Raw genomic sequence first — 16,681 nt, forward strand, 5'->3', positions numbered from 1 at the left:
TAGACATTGGTCTTATTAATAAATCAATCATATAAAGGTCAGAATTTTTAATAACTCATTCATATAGAGGTTAGTCCTGTTAATAACCCATTCATATTGAGGTCAGTCTTATTAATAATTCATTCATATAGAGGTCAGTCCTAATAATAACTAATTCATATAGAGGTCAGTCCTAAAAATAACGCATTCATATAGAGGTCAGTCCTATTAATAACTCATTTATATCTCAGACCTCAGTCCTATTAATAACTCATTCATGTAGAGGTCAGTCCTATTAATAGTCAGTCCTATTAGTAACTCATTCATATATAGGTCAGTCCTATTAATAACTCATTCAAATAGAGGTTTGTCCTAATAATAACTCATCCATATAGAGGTCCGTCCTAATAATAACCTGTTCATATAGAGGTCAGTCCTATTAATAACTCATTCATATAGAGGTCCGTCCTATTAATAACCCATTCATATAGAGGTCAATCCTATTAATAACTCATTCCTATTGATATAAAGGTCAGTCCTATTAATAACCCAGTCCTATTAATATAGAAGTCAGTCATAATAATAACCCATTCATATAGAGGTCAGTCCTATTAATAACCCATTCATATAGAGGTCAGTCCTATTAATAACTAATTCATCTGAAATTATTCAATTTTGTATGTTAATGTATAATCCTAGTAGTGTCCTTTTAATTTAAGACATGTTTAGTCAAAGCAATGTACAGTATATTTAATGTGAAATATTGTTAATCACATGTGCCTGTGCAATGATGCAACCAATATGCGTGTGTTTACGTTTGTGCATCCATTTGTTTGTTTGTGTCCGTTTCTACACGCGTGTTTGTCCCCTCTAGACAGATGCAGATGTAGAGTGGAAGTTTGCCCGTGCCAAGCTGTGGATGTCCTACTTTGACGAGGGTCGTACTCTGCCTGCTCCCTTCAACATGGTGCCGTCTCCCAAGTCCTGGTATTACCTGGTCCTCCGCACCAAGGCCGGCCTTGTTCACCTCTGCAAGGCCAAGGACCTTCGCCACGACAACGAGCTGGAGATGGGCATGCTCAACTCACGATTCAAGGCCAGAGGGGAGAGGACAAAGGTCAAAAGTCAAACCCTAATTGTGTCAATAGATATTGTAGATGCTAGTAAGAGTTTGACCTGATACGAAGCTATTTTCATAATAAGATGATAAGACATTTAAAAAATGGGTTTTGTTTGTTAACCAGGTGAGAATTTGATCCTGGGTAAATCTGTCTTCCCAAGACACAGCTGAACGTCCAGGGTGGGAGGCTGAAAGACGGGCCTGAAAGAGCATAGGGGGTTTAAAGGGTGTGTGTTTGTGCGTGTGTTTTTATGTGTGTGGTTGTGCATGTGTTTTTATGTGTGTGTGTGTCTGTCACCAGGTCTCAACCCAATTGAACACTTATGGGAGATTCTGGAGCAACATCTGAAACAGCGTTTTCCACCACCATCAACAAAACAACAAATTATGGAATTTCTCGTGCAAAAATGGTGTTGCTTCCCTCCAATAGAGTTCCAGACACTTGTAGAATCTATGCCAAGGCGCATTGAAGCTGTTCTGGTGGCTCATGGTGGCATAACACTCTATTAAGACACTTTATGTTGGTGTTTCCTTTATTTTGACAGTTACTGTCACGACTTCTGCCGAAGTCGAAGCCTTTCCTTGTTTGGGCGGTGTTCGGCAGTCGACGTCGCTGGTCTTCTAGCCATCGCCGATCCATTTTTCATTTTCCATTTGTTTTGTCTCGTTTTCCCACACACCTGGTTCTCATTTCCCTCATTATGTGTTGTGTGTTTAACCCTCTGTTTCCCCCATGTCTTTGTGTGGTATTGTTTATTATGTTTTCATGTATGCGCACATTAGGCTGGTTGTACTGAGTTATGTTCAACCTGTATTTGTATTTCGTGTTCATTTGTGCCATGTGCTTTTGGTTCGCCAAATAAAAGGCTCCGTTTTGCTACCAAATATCTGCTCTCCTGCACCTGACTTCCTACAGCCCTTCAAGCATATCTTGACAGTTACCTGTTTTTCAAATGCTTCAGGATGTATCATAGAACTGCATCTATGGGTATGCAGAGACCTAATGGCTTGACTATGGAACAGAACTGAGCAGGAGGTGAGCAATCGATACATAGACTCACACTACACCTCTGGAAAATCAGCAAAATGTCAAGTGAGATTGTGTGTGTGTGTGTGTGTCTGTACGTGCGTGCGTGCAGTCGTGTGTGTCTGTGGGAGTGTGTGAGTGCATGAGTTAGTGTGTGGGTGTCTGTCTGGGGTTTCAGGAGCCATTGCAGTTTGGTGTCATGCCATGCCATTGACAATACCAAGCTTAGCAGCCTTACGAGGGGGGGGTTGTGTGTGTGTGTGTGTCTGAGGGTATCTCCTGCCAAAATGAAAATAAGGACACTAAATAAAGCTAATAGAGGACAATAAAACCAGGTCAGTGTTAGTTAGCATAGCAGAGAGTACTTGTTATTTTGTTTTAAAAAAATGTGGACCTTTATTTAACCAGGCAAGTCAGTTAAAAGCAAATTCTTATTTACAATGACAGCCTACTTGTAAAGACCCCCGGCCAAACCCTCCCCTAACCCGATACACATTATTCCATGGTCACAGGAATCATGTTTGCGCCACACAATTAAATATAACATATAATTAATTACATTTAACATGTCAAATGTTTTTCGGAGAATTTCCATCTAATATGACAGAAATTGAAAGGAGGGTGAGACAAAAATGGAGGGAAATGCACAATAGCAGTCTGGTCGACATTCATGCCCTCACTGAGGGTAACACAGACCGTGGGGGTACAAGCTAGACCAGCCTTGATTGTTATTTTCTATGGTTTACATATCTATATCTGACTCATCTGGCTTTCATGCTCTCTAACCTCCTCTCTAAATTCTCATGTTGTGTTGTTGTGGCTGACTTCTCCTCATATACAGCACATGTTGTGTTGTTGTGGCTAACTCCTCATCTATAGCTCGTGTAGCTGTGGCTGACTTCTACTCATGGACCCAGCAAAAAAAGAAACATCCTCTCACTTTCAACTGCGTTTATTTTCAGCAAACTTAACATGTGTAAATATTTGTATGAACATAACAAGATTCAACAACTGAGACATAAACTGAACAAGTTCCACAGACATGTGTCTAACAGAAATGGAATAATCTGTCCCTGAACAAAGGGGTGGTCAAAATCAAACTAACAGTCAGTATCTGGTGTGGCCACCAGCTGCATTAAGTACTGCAGTGCATCTCCTTCTCATGGACTGCACCAGATCTACCAAGGGTCCTGCAAGTTCCCGGACATTTCTGGGGGAAATGACCCAAGCTGTCACGCTAGTCGAAATCGTGGAAATGACCGGACCAAGGTGCAGAGTGGTGAGCGTACATTTTTCTTTATTATAAATGTCGCCAACAAAACAAGAAACAACAAAAACGAACGTGAAGCTTACTAGGGCTATACAGGCCACTAATAAAGACAACTACCCACCAATACAAAAAAGGGAAAAAAGGCTGTCTAAGTATGATTCCAAATCAGAGACAAGGATAGACAGCTGTCCCTGATTGAGAACCATACCCGGCCAAAACATAGAAACACAGAACATAAGAGTTTCCCACCCGAGTCACACCCTGATCAAACAAACATAGAGAATAAAAGGATCTCTACGGGCAGGGCGTGACACTAGCCCTCACCCTCCGATCCAACAGGTCCCAGACGTGCTTAATGGGATTGCGATCCGGACTCGTTGCTGGCCATGGCAGAACACTGACGTTCCTGTCTTGCAGGAAATCATGCACAGAAAGAGTAGTATGGCTTGTCATGCTGGAGGGTCATGCTGTAGGGTCATGTCAGGATGAGCCTGCAGGAAGAGTACCACATGAGGGAGGAGGATGTCTTCCATGTAACGCACAGCGTTGAGATTGCCTGCAATGACAACAAGTTCAGTCCGATGATGCTGTGACACACCGCCCCAGACCATGACGTACCCTCCACCTCCAAATCGATCCCGCTCCAGAGTACAGGCCTCTGTGTAATGCTCATTCCTTCGACAATAAACGCGAATCCGACCATCCCCCCCCTGGTGAGACAAAACCGTGACTCGTCATTGAAGAGCACTTTTTGCCAGTCCTGTCTGGTCCAGCTATGGTGGGTTTGTGCCCATGGGCAATGTGTTGCCGGTGATGTCTGGTGAGGACCTGCCTTACAACAGGCCTACAAGCCCTCAGTCCAGCCTCTCTCGGCCCATTGCGGACAGTCTGAGCACTGATGGAGGGATTGTGCGTTCCTGGTGTAACTCGGGCAGTTGTTGTTGCCTTCCTGTACCTGTCCTGCAGGCTAACTTCTCATATTTATATAATGTTATGTTGTTGTGGCTAACTCCTCCTCATATGTAGCTCATGTTGTTGTTTCTAACCGGTCATCAAGTATAGCTCATGTTGTTGTGGATGACTTCTCCTCATATGTAGCTCATGTTGTTGTTTCTAACTGGTCATCAAGTATAGCTCATGTTGTTGTGGATGACTTCTCCTCATTTATAGGTCAGGTTGTGGCTAAATTCTCCTCATATATAGTTAATGTTGTGTTGTGGCTAACTTCTCCTCAATTACAGCTTATGTTGTGTTGTTGTGGATAAATCTTTCTTGTGTATAGCTCATGTTGTTGTGAAAAACTTCTCCTCATATATAGCTCATGTTGTGTTGTTGTGTCTAACTCCTCATGTATAGCTCATGTTGCTGTGGCTAAATTGTTCTTCAATATAGCTCATGTTGTTGATGCAGACTTCTCCTTATATAAAGCTCATGTTGTGTTGTGGCTAACTCCTCCTCATATATAGCTCATGTTGTGTTGTTGTGGCTAACTCCTCATTTATAGCTCATGTTGTCTTGTTGTGGCTAACATCTCCTCATATGTAGCTCATGTTGTGTTGTTTTGGCTGACTTCTCCTCATATATAGCTCATGTTGTGTTGTTGTGGCCAACTCCTCCTGTATAGCTCGTTGTGTTGATGTGGCTAACTTCTCCTCATATATAGCTCATGTTGTGTTGATGTGGCTAACTTCACCTCATATATAGCTCATGTTGTGTTGATGTGGCTAACTTCTCCTCAGATATAGCTCATGTTGTGTTGTTGTGGCTGACCTCTCCTCATATATAGCTCATGTTGTTGTGGCTGACATCACCTCATTTATAGGTCATGATGTGGCTAACTTCTCCTCATATATAGCTCATGTTGTTTTGTTGTGGCTAACTTCTCATATATACCTCACGTTGTGTTGTTGTGGCTGACTCCTACTCCTGTATAGCTCATGTTGTTGTGGCTGACTTCTCCTCATTTACAGCTTGTGTTGTTGTGGATATCTTCTCCTCATTTACAGCTTATGTTGTCTTGTTGTGGCTAACTCCTCCTCATGTATAGCTCATGTTGTTGTGGCTATCTTGTCAACAAATGTGGCTCATGTTGTGTTGTTGTGGCTAACTTCTCCTCATATGTAGTTCATGATGTGTTTTTGTGGCTGACTCCTACTCCTGTATAGCTCATGTTGTTGTGGCTGACTCCTTCTCATGTATAGCTCATGTTGTTGTGGCTAACTACTCCTCATATATAGATCATTGTTTGTTGTTGTGGCTAACTTCTCCTCACATATAGGATGTGTTTTTGTGGCTAACTCCTCATGTATAGCTCTTGTTGTTGTGGCTAACTTGTCAACAAATATAGCTCATGTTGTTGTGGCTGACCTCTCCTCAAATATAGCTCATGTTGTGGCTAACTTCTCCTCATTTATACCTCATGTTGTGGCTAACTTCTCCTCATGTATAGCTCATGTTGTTGTTGAGAACTTCTCCTCATATATAGTTCATGTTGTGTTGTTGTGGCTGACTTCTCCATATACAGTATATCTCATGTTCTGTTGTTCTGACTGACTTCTCCTCCTCATATATAGCTCATGTTGTGTTGTTGTGGCTGAATTCTCCTCATATTTAGCTCATGTTGTGTTGTTGTGGCTTACTTCTCATATATATATCATGTAATGCTGTTGTGGCTAACTCCTCCTCATATATAGCTCATGTTGTTGTTTCTAACTTGTCCTCAAGTATAGCTTATGTTGTTGTGGCTGACATCACCTCATATATAGCTCATGTTGTGTTGTTTTGGCTAACTCCTCCTCATATATAGCTCATGTTGTGTTGTTGTGGCTAACTTCTCCTCATATATAGCTCATGTTGTGTTGTTTTGGCTAACTCCTCCTCATGTATAGCTCATGTTGTGTTGTTATGGCTGACTTCTCATGTACAGTATACCTAATATTGTGTTGTTGTGGCTAACTTCTCTTCATATACATGAACAATATAAATAAATACTAACTAAAGTCAAGGTTGATCACCTGTCTTCTGTAGTTGTTCATGCGTACTGTATACTGAATACTTGTATATCCTGCCTACTGAATTTTGAATACTAGTTGTTCCTGCCTACTGAATATTGAATACTAGTTGTTCCTGCATACTGAATATTGAATACTAGATGTTCCTGCATACTGAATACTAGTTGTTCCTGCATACTGAATATTGAATACTAGTTGTCCCTGCAATCTGATTACTGAATACTAGTTGTTCCTGCATACTGAATGCTGAATTCTTGTCATTCCTGCCTACTGAATATTGATTACTAGTTGTTCCTGTATATTGAATACTTTTCATTCCTGCCTACTGAATATTGATTACTAGTCGTTCCTGCATATTGAATACTAGTTGTTCCTGCATACTGAATATTGAATACTAGTTGTTTCTGCATACGGAATATTGAATACTAGTTGTTCCTGCATACTGAATATTGAATTATATTTGTTCCTGAATGCTGAATACTAGTTGTTCCTGCATACTGAATATTGAATACTAGTTGTTCCTGCATACTGAATTTTGACTATTAGTTGTTCCTGCAACCTGAATACTGAATACTAGTTGTTCCTGCATAATGAATTTCGGAATACTAGTTGTTCCTACATACTGAATATTAAATACTAGTTGTTCCTGAATGCTGAATACTTGTTGTTCCTACATACTGAATATTGAATTCTATTTGTTCCTGAATGCTGAATACTAGTTGTTCCTGCATACTGAATATTGAATACTAGTTGTTCCTGCATACTGAATTTTGACTATTAGTTGTTCCTGCAACCTGAATACTGAATACTAGTTGTTCCTGCATACTGAATTTCAGAATACTAGTTGTTTCTGCATACTGAAATTATAATTTATTTATTTTAATTTTACCCCCTTTTTCTCCCCAATTTCGTGGTATCCAATTGTTAGTAGTTACTATCTTGTCTCATCGCTACAACTCCCAACTCCCGCACCTGGCGACCTGGTCAGCTCGCACTGCGCCCGGCCCGCCACAGGAGTCGCTAGTGCGCAATGAGACAAGGATATCCTTACAAGCCAAACCCTCCCTAACCAGGATGACGCTAGGCCAATTGTGCGTCGCCCCATGGACCTCCCGGTCGCGGCCGGCAGCGACAGAGCCTGGGCTCGAACCCAGAGTCTCTGGTGGCACAGCTAGCACTGCGATGCAGTGCCTTAGACCACTGCGATGCAGTGCCTTAGACCACTGCGCCACCCGGGAGGCTGCATACTGAAATTTGAATAGTATTTGTTCCTGCATACTGAATTTCGGGAATACTAGTTGTTCCTGCCAATACCAGCACCTGGATTTAGAGCAGGGCTCTCCAACCCTGTTCCTGGTGAGCAACCCTCCTGTAGGTTTTCACTCCAACCCTGTTCCTGGAGAGCTACCCTCCTGTAGGTTTTCACTCCAACCCTGTTCCTGGAGAGTTACCCTCCTGTAGGTTTTCACTCCAACCCTGTTCCTGGAGAGCTACCCTCCTGTAGGTTTTAACTCCAACCCTGTTCCTGGAGAGCTACCCTCCTGTAGGTCTTCACTCCAACCCCAGTTGTAAGTAACCTGATTCAGCTGATAAACAAGCTAATTATTAGGATCAGGTTTTCTGTATTATGGTTTGAGTGAACCTACAGGACGGTAGCTGTGTAGGAACAGGGTTGGAGAGCCCTGATCTAGATGATGTGCTGTGCACAGGGTTTCTTCTGTTTATATATGTATAACTCATGTTGTGTTTTTGCAGGGTGAACGCTACATGGCCCATGGTCGACTACGAGAGGAGTACACTCTCAGACAACCTATCAAACACCCTACCAGATACCAGGTAAGTAAGTAAGAAAGAAAGAAAGAAAGAAAGAAAGAAAGAAAGAAAGAAAGAAAGAAAGAAGAGGGGTGTGGGAGGGTAATGGAAGAGAACAAGTCAGAGGGAAATGGGGGGCACAGAAGGAAAGAGAATGATAGAGCCAGGGAGAAATAGACAATTATCGAGACAGATACAGTGCCTTGCGAAAGTATTCGGCCCCCTTGAACTTTGCGACCTTTTGCCACATTTCAGGCTTCAAACATAAAGATATAAAACTGTATTTTTTTGTGAAGAATCAACAACAAGTGGGACACAATCATGAAGTGGAACGACATTTATTGGATATTTCAAACTTTTTTAACAAATCAAAAACTGAAAAATTGGGCGTGCAAAATTATTCAGCCCCCTTAAGTTAATACTTTGTAGCGCCACCTTTTGCTGCGATTACAGCTGTAAGTCGCTTGGGGTATGTCTCTATCAGTTTTGCACATCGAGAGACTGACATTTTTTCCCATTCCTCCTTGCAAAACAGCTCGAGCTCAGTGAGGTTGGATGGAGAGCATTTGTGAACAGCAGTTTTCAGTTCTTTCCACAGATTCTCGATTGGATTCAGGTCTGGACTTTGACTTGGCCATTCTAACACCTGGATATGTTTATTTTTGAACCATTCCATTGTAGATTTTGCTTTATGTTTTGGATCATTGGATCACTTGGTTCACAAGTTGGTTCATAATCCACCTGTTTCCCTCCTTCAAAATGCATACAAAGGAATCCCAAAAGTTGACAATAAACTTTGTTCAAAAAAGTCAAACAACGTTTCTAATCAATCCTCAGGTACCATAATATGTAAATAAACAATCACATTTAGGACGGAGAATAGTATGTTCATTACCGGAGATAAATAACGAAGTGTGGGCCCTCATCAATGCACGCCACAATACTACAGTCAAAATGGGAGCCACCTAGAAATACTACAAATTCTAGCTCATTTTTCAAAAAACAAAACTGAAACTGTTGATATCTAGGGGAATCCCTAGGAACTCCAATCTGTGAGGTATTCCTTTGATTTTCCCATAAGCAAGGATTTGGATGGGCAGACACCTAAAAAAAAAAATCTGGATGGATTCTCCTCGGGTTTTCGCCAGACATTACATTATTTTATATTTATTATTTTATTTTCAGTGTGTTTTCTATCCAATACTACCAATTATATGCATATCCTAGCTCGGTATCCGAAATACCGAATACTGCCACCGGCCCTCAAGAAGTTTTAAGCAATTTTGCCACAACTGTGGAAGTATGCTTGTCCATTTGGAAGAACCATTTGCGACCAAACTTTAACTTCCTGACTGATGTCTTGAGATGTTGCTTCAATATATCCACATAATTTTTCATCCTCATGATGACATTTGTGAAATGCACCAGTCCCTCCTGCAGCAAAGCACCCCCACAACATGATTGCTGCCACCCCCGTGCTTCACGGTTGGGATGGTGTTCTTCGACTTGCAAGCCACCCCCTTTTTCCTCCAAACATAATGATGGTCATTATGGCCAAACAGTTCTATTTCTGTTCCATCAGACCAGAGGAAATTTTTCCAAGAAGTACGAACTTTGTCGCCATGTGCAGTTGAAAATCGTGGTCTGGCTTTTTTTGGTGGTTTTGGAGCTGTGGCTTCTTCATTGCTGAGCGAGCTTTCAGGTCATGTCGATATAGGACTCAATTTACTGTGGATATAGATACTTTTGTACCTGTCTCCTCCAGCATCTTCACAGGGTCCTTTGCTGTTGTTCTGGGATTGATTTGCACTTTTCGCACCAAAGTACGTTCCTCTCTAGGAGACAGAACGCATCTCCTTCCTGAGCAGTATGACGGCTGCGTGGTCCCATGGGGTTTATACTTGCGTACTATTGTTTGTACAGATGAACGTGGTACCTTCAGGCATTTGGAAATTGCTCCCAAGGATGAACCAGACTTGTGGAGGTCTAAAAGAAACTTTGAGGTCTTGGTTGATTTCTTTTGATTTTCCAATGATGTCAAGCAAAGAGGCAACTGAGTTTGAAGGTAGGCCTTGAATATATATCCACAGGTACACCTCCGATTGACTCAAATGATGTCAATTAGCCTATCAGAAGCTTCTAAAGACATTACATCATTTTCTGGAATTTTCCAAGCCGTTTAAAGGCACATTCATCTTAGTGTATGTAAACTTCTGACCCTTTGGAATTGTGATACAGTGAATTATAAGTGAATTAATCTGTTTTAAACAGTTGTTAGGAAAATGACTTGTGTCATGCACAAAGTAGATGTCTTAACCAACTTTCCAAAACTATAGTTTGCTAACAGGAAATGTGTGGAGTGGTTGAAAAACGAGTTTTAATGACTCCAACCTCCAGTCCATGTAAACTTCCCACTTCAACTGTGAGTAAAAATACTCAAAGTGCTAGTTAAGTAGTTTTTTGGGGTATCTGTACTTTACTTTACTATTTATATTTTTCGACAACTTTTACTTTTGACTTCACTACATTCCTAAAGAAAAGGATGTGCTTTTTACGCCATACATTTTACACCCAAAAGTGTCAAACATTTCCCATGCTTAGCAGGACAGGAAAATGGTCAAATTCACACACTTATCAAGAGAACATCCCTAGTTATCCCTACAGCCTCTGATTTGGCGGACTCACTCAACACAAATACTTGGAGTGTGCCCCTCGCTATCCGTAAACTAAATAAATAATAAATCAAATGGTGCTGTCTTGTTTGGTAATATAAGGAATGTGAAATGATTTCTACTTTTGCTTTTACTTTTGATACTTCAGTATATTTGAAACCAAATACTTTAGACTTTTACTCAAGTAGTATTTTACTGGATGACTTTCACTTTTCCTTTTTAATTTTTACATTTTTATTTAACAATTATTTAACAAGACAGTTAATTTCTATAAATGTATCTTTACCTTTACTCAAGTATGACAATTGGGTACTTTTTCAAACACTGCTTCAATGTTATTATAGTTTTTTGTTTTTATATTAGTTGTATTTCGTTATAGTTGTATACAAATGTTTCCATGTAGTTTTTTATTTAATTTCAGTTTTAGTGTTAGGGACAGAAAGTGTGAGAGGCTAGGAGCCAATTGGTATATGGTATAGTTTTGTGCGTTAATTTTACGTCACTTCTACCAACTGGGGGCAGTAAGACATACGGTGATGGGTCAGGTCATAGGTTAGGTTAGGTTAGGTCTTCTCATGACACCAATGCTACGTTGGAGTCATTCCACGTCCCTTTTGATTGGCTGGTCATTTGGTCAAGAAAACACTTGATCTGTCTAGAAACAATTGATCCATTATTGCAATACGCTTTTGGAAACCTTGAACACTCAACTTAATTATCATCACAAAATAACTTTACAAAAGACAACCTCTGTGGAAATCTGTGGTGAAACATGTTTTATTTAACACAGCTTCGAGCTGATGTTGTTGTTTCTTCCCACCCGAGTTTCCATTAGCTCAGGAAGTGCCATGTAAAACCTCAGCGGGAATCTTCGAGATAAACACGCATAATAAGTATTGTTTTGTATTCATAAAATTATTTTGGGTTGATAATTAAACTGAGTGTTCAAGGTACATATGAAAGTAGAATTTCTGAGGTTTCCAAAAGCGTAGTAATTATCAACGTGTAGATAAAGTGTTGGTACAGTTGCCCCACTGGGGTCAATTGTTCAAATGAGAACCCTATGGCTGTATGGGTTCTCAGGAGCTAAGGTTAGGTTGTGTTTAAATTATAAAATCAATCTCGATGTGACTTGGATTTAAAGGAATAGCGCAGAGACTGGTGCAAACAAAATATGTTGGAAGGTAAGTCTCTCTCCCAATCTAATACGTTTTAGCATTTGTTAGCCACCTAGCAGTTTTTCCCCTGTTAGCTAATGATAGCTATTGCGAGTTCAGGGCAGCAGGTAGCCTAGTGGTAAGAGCGCTGGGCCAGTAACCGAAATGTTGCTGGATCGAATCCCCGAGTTGACAACATAATAATCTGTCATTCTGCTCCTGAACAAGGAAGTTAACCCACTGTTCCCGGGAAGGCTGTCATTGTGTCATGAGAATTTTTATCACAATGGTTGAACTCAACTATCACTATAGCTTTGACCAATTCCCAGAAGTTTGTAAGACCCTGGTTAATGAAGAATTAGACAAAGCCCCCAGTCTGCAATAGGCTAGTTTTTTATTCAGAGAGCTCTGAAGTCAAAAACGCACACACACACACACACACACACACACACACACACACACACACACACACACACACACACACACACACACACACACACACACACACACACACACACACACACACACACAGTTTTGTCACTTTTCTACCAGCCTTGGCAGTTTCTCGCCGTTCCTCTCCTCCCTAAATTAGAGGCCTTGGAATGGCCCTCTTTCCTGTTGTCAGCTTTTTCAGAGTTATAACCAGGTCATGTGTAGTCTAGTTGTCCTTTGTTGTCTCAACTGTCACATTGCTACATAGTAACACAATGGTCTAGTCACACACACATTATGGAATTTTGACTCTAACATATTTCATACAATTCTATGATTTCAGGGTTGAATTCTTTAGTCATTACTTTAAACATATAAATTCCTTTATCACATTGTAAATAATAATTTGTTCTTAACTGACTTGCCGAGTTAAATAAAGGTTAAATAGTTCTTATTTTATTTCCGTTTGCTAAATAGTTTTCTCATGATTCATTTTAGTTTTGTATAATAACCTAGTATAATATTTTCAGCTTTCATAACTCCAACTCTCTCCTCTCCACCTCTTCTCTCCCTTTCATATTTTCTCACCTCTCTGCACTCTCCTCCCATCCTCCTCTCCCCTCATCCCTCTCTCCACTCTCTCCTCCTACAGAAGATCATGAAGCGTCTCATTAAGCGGTATGTTCTGAAGGCTCAGGTTGACAGAGAGAATGATGACGTCAATGAAGGTGAAGATCTAATCTCCTTTAACGTCGACTCTATGTAACTCACCAGATTCTGCCTGACTGGGTTGCTGTTGTGAGTGTGACTGGGTTGGTGTTGTCAATGTGATTGTAACTGGGTTGGTGTGGTCAGTGGGATTGTGACTGTGTTGGTGTGGTCAGTGTGAGTGTGACTGGGTTGATGTTGTGAGTGTGACTGGGTTGATGTTGTCAGTGCGACTGGGTTGATGTTGTGAGTGTAACTGGGTTGGTGTTGTGAGTGTGACTGGGTTGATGTTGTGACTGGATTGATGTTGTGAGTGTGACTGGATTGATGTTGTGAGTGTGACTGGGTTGATGTTGTGGTGTGACTTGGTTGATGTTGTGAGTGTGACTGGGTTGATGTGGTCAGTGTGACTGGGTTGATGTGGTCAGTGTGAGTGTGACTGGGTTGATGTGGTCAGTGTGAGTGTGACTGGGTTGATGTGGTCAGTGTGAGTGTGACTGGGTTGATGTGGTCAGTGAGTGTGACTGGGTTGATGTGGTCAGTGTGGCTGTGACTGGGTTAATGTGGTCAGTGTGACTGTGACTGGGTTGATCTGGTCAGTGTGAGGGTGACTGGGTTGGTGTTGTGAGTTTGACTGGGTTGATGTGGTCAGTGTGACTGTGACTGGGTTGATGTGGTCAGTGTGGCTGTGTGAATGTGACTGGGTTGATGTGGTCAGTGTGAGAGTGACTAGGTTGATGTGATCAGTGTGGCTGTGACTGGGTTGATGTGGTCAGTGTGACTGTGACTGGGTTGGTGTTGTGAGAGTGACTGTGACTGGGTATCTGTGGTCAGTGTGCGTGACTGGGTTTTTGAAGTCAGTGTGAGTGTGACTGGGTTGATGTGGTCAGTGTGGCTGTGACTGGGTTGATGTGGTCAGTGTGAGAGTGACTAGGTTGATGTGGTCAGTGTGGCTGTGACTGGGTTGATGTGGTCAGTGTGACTGTGACTGGGTTGGTGTTGTGACTGTGACTGGGTATCTGTGGTCAGTGTGCGTGACTGGGTTTCTGAAGTCAGTGTGAGTGTGACTGGGATGCTGTTGTCAGTGTGAGTGACAGGGTTGCTGTTGTCAGTGTGAGTGTGACTTGGTTGATGTGGTCAGTGTGAGTCCGACTGCGTTGCTGTTGTGAGTGTGACTGGGTTGCTGTTGTGAGTGTGACTGGGTTGCTGTTGTGCTTGTGAGTGACTGGGTTTCTGTTGTCAGTGTGAGTGACTTTATTGCTGTTGTCAGTGCGAGTGTAACTGGGTTGCTGTCGTGAGTGTGACTGGGTTGCTGTCGTGAGTGTGACTGGGCTGCTGTTGTGAGTGTGACTAGGTTGCTGTTGTGAGTGTGACTGGGTTGCTGTTGTGAGTGTGACTGGGTTGCTGTTGTGCTTGTGAATGACTGGGTTTCTGTTGTCGGTGTGAGTGACTTTATTGCTGTTGTCAGTGTGAGTGTAACTGGGTTGCTGTCGTGAGTGTGACTGGGTTGCTGTCGTGAGTGTGACTGGGTTGCTGTCGTGTCTGTGACTGGGTTGCTGTTGTAAGTGTGTGACTGGGTTGCTGTCGTGTGTGTGACTGGGTTGCTGTCGTGAGTGTGACTGGGTTGCTGTTGTGAGTGTGACTGAGTTGCTGTTGTGAGTGTGACTGAGTTGCTGTTGTGACTGTGACTGGGTTTCTGTTGTGCTTGTGAGTGACTGGGTTTCTGTTGTCAGTGTGAGTGACTGGATTGCTGTTGTCAGTGTGAGTGTAACTGGGTTGCTCTTGTGAGTGTGACTGGGTTGCTGTCGTGAGTGTGACTGGGTTGCTGTCGTGAGTGTGAGTGTGACTGGGTTGCTGTCGTGAGTGTGACTGGGTTGCTGTCGTGAGTGTGAGTGTGACTGGGTTGCTGTTCTGAGTGTGAGTGTGTATTGTATCCTACAGATCACTTTGGACTTAAAGAAGACTATTATGAGCAACATTTCAAAATGTGTTTTTTTAATTGAAGATTTGTAATGAGGTAATAGTGGACATCTCCAGGCTGATGTGTGTGTTTCTTTGCGTTTGTTTTTGTCACGTTCGTCGTATAGAGGAGACCAAGGCGCAGTGTGATGAGAATACATTCCTCTTATTTATTTAACGAAGAACACTTGAAAACTTAAACTATACAAAAACAGCAAAACGAACGTGAAGCTATATATGATAAGTGCAGACACAGGCAACTAACACATAGACATAGACAATAACCCACGAAATACCCAAAGCAGATGGCTGCCTAAATATGGATCCCAATCAGAGACAACGATAAACCCCTGCCTCTAATTGAGAAACAATCTAGGCAACCATAGACATATATAAACACCTAGATGATAAACAACCCCATAAACCTACAAAACCCATAGACAGTACAAAAACACAAACATCACCCATGTCACACCCTGACCTAACCAAAACAATAAAGAAAACAAAGAATACTCAGGTCAGGGCGTTGTTATGTTATGTTTCATTCATATGTTTTGGTGTGTGTGTGACTGTCTGGCTGTGTGTGTTTGTGTCTTATAGGTGAGCTGAAGGAGATCAAGCAGGACATCTCCAGCCTGCGCTATGAGCTCCTGGAGGAGAAGTCTCAGGCCACCGGAGAACTAGCTGACCTCATCACACAACTCAGTGACAAGTTTGTCAAGAACACCACCAAAAGACCCTGAGAGAGAAGGGGAAGGGGGAGGAAGGTGGAGACCTGAAAATAGACAGAGGGAGAGAAGTGGGAAGAAGGGGATAGAGATGAGAGAAGAGGGGGGGGGAAGAGAGCTGGTGGACAGCGAAAGAGAGAAAGTGGGACAGAGGGAGGTGAGAAGAAGAGATGAAGGGGGGAGAGAGATGGGACGGAATTGAGAGCAAGGGAGGAGAGGAGGAGGGGAGAGAGGCAGGAGAGAGGACTGAAAGAGAGGAAGGAGGCTCTGAGCAGTATGAGGGGTACATAGGGGATTGTTAAGAGTACAATTCTGATGCAGCGAAGAGAGAGGTCACCCCTCCAAAACACATTGCCAAGATACATCAGCTCACCCTACCATGGGAACAGAGAGTGTGAGTGGGAGAGAACAGAAGTTGAAAAAAACACTGTGATGGTATTTTTACCTGAGGTATTGTTAGGGTGTCTGTACCTGAGGTATTGTTGGGGTGTCTGTACCTGAGGTATTGTTGGGGTGTCTGTACCTGAGGTATTGTTGGGGTGTCTGTACCTGAGGTATTGTTAGGGTGTCTGTACCTGAGGTATTGTTAGCGTGTCTGTACATGAGGTATTGTTAGGGTGTCTGTACCTGAGGTATTGTTAGGGTGTCTGTACCTGAGGTATTGTTAGGGTGTCTGTACCTGAGGTATTGTTAGCGTGTCTGTACATGAGGTATTGTTAGGGTGTCTATACCTGAGGTATTGTTAGGGTGTCTGTACCTGAGGTATTGTTAGAGTGTCTGTACCTGAGGTATTGTTAGGATGTCTG

At 42.1% G+C, this 16,681-nt stretch overlaps 1 protein-coding gene across 1 annotated transcript in view; it reads left to right on the forward strand.

The window, feature by feature from the left end:
* The window catches only part of LOC139390772 (short transient receptor potential channel 7-like), a 74,482-nt gene extending 58,592 nt beyond the window's left edge, over positions 1-15,890 (forward strand). The window contains exons 9-12 of the mRNA XM_071138135.1: positions 854-1,075; positions 8,163-8,243; positions 13,133-13,208; positions 15,748-15,890. Of these exons, the coding sequence (XP_070994236.1) occupies positions 854-1,075; positions 8,163-8,243; positions 13,133-13,208; positions 15,748-15,890 (522 nt within the window). The remainder of the gene's footprint in view (positions 1-853; positions 1,076-8,162; positions 8,244-13,132; positions 13,209-15,747) is intronic.
* The last annotated feature ends 791 nt before the right edge of the window (positions 15,891-16,681 follow it).

The sequence above is a fragment of the Oncorhynchus clarkii genome, chromosome 31, assembly GCF_045791955.1.
Source record: "Oncorhynchus clarkii lewisi isolate Uvic-CL-2024 chromosome 31, UVic_Ocla_1.0, whole genome shotgun sequence".
NCBI classification, from domain to species: domain Eukaryota; kingdom Metazoa; phylum Chordata; class Actinopteri; order Salmoniformes; family Salmonidae; genus Oncorhynchus; species Oncorhynchus clarkii.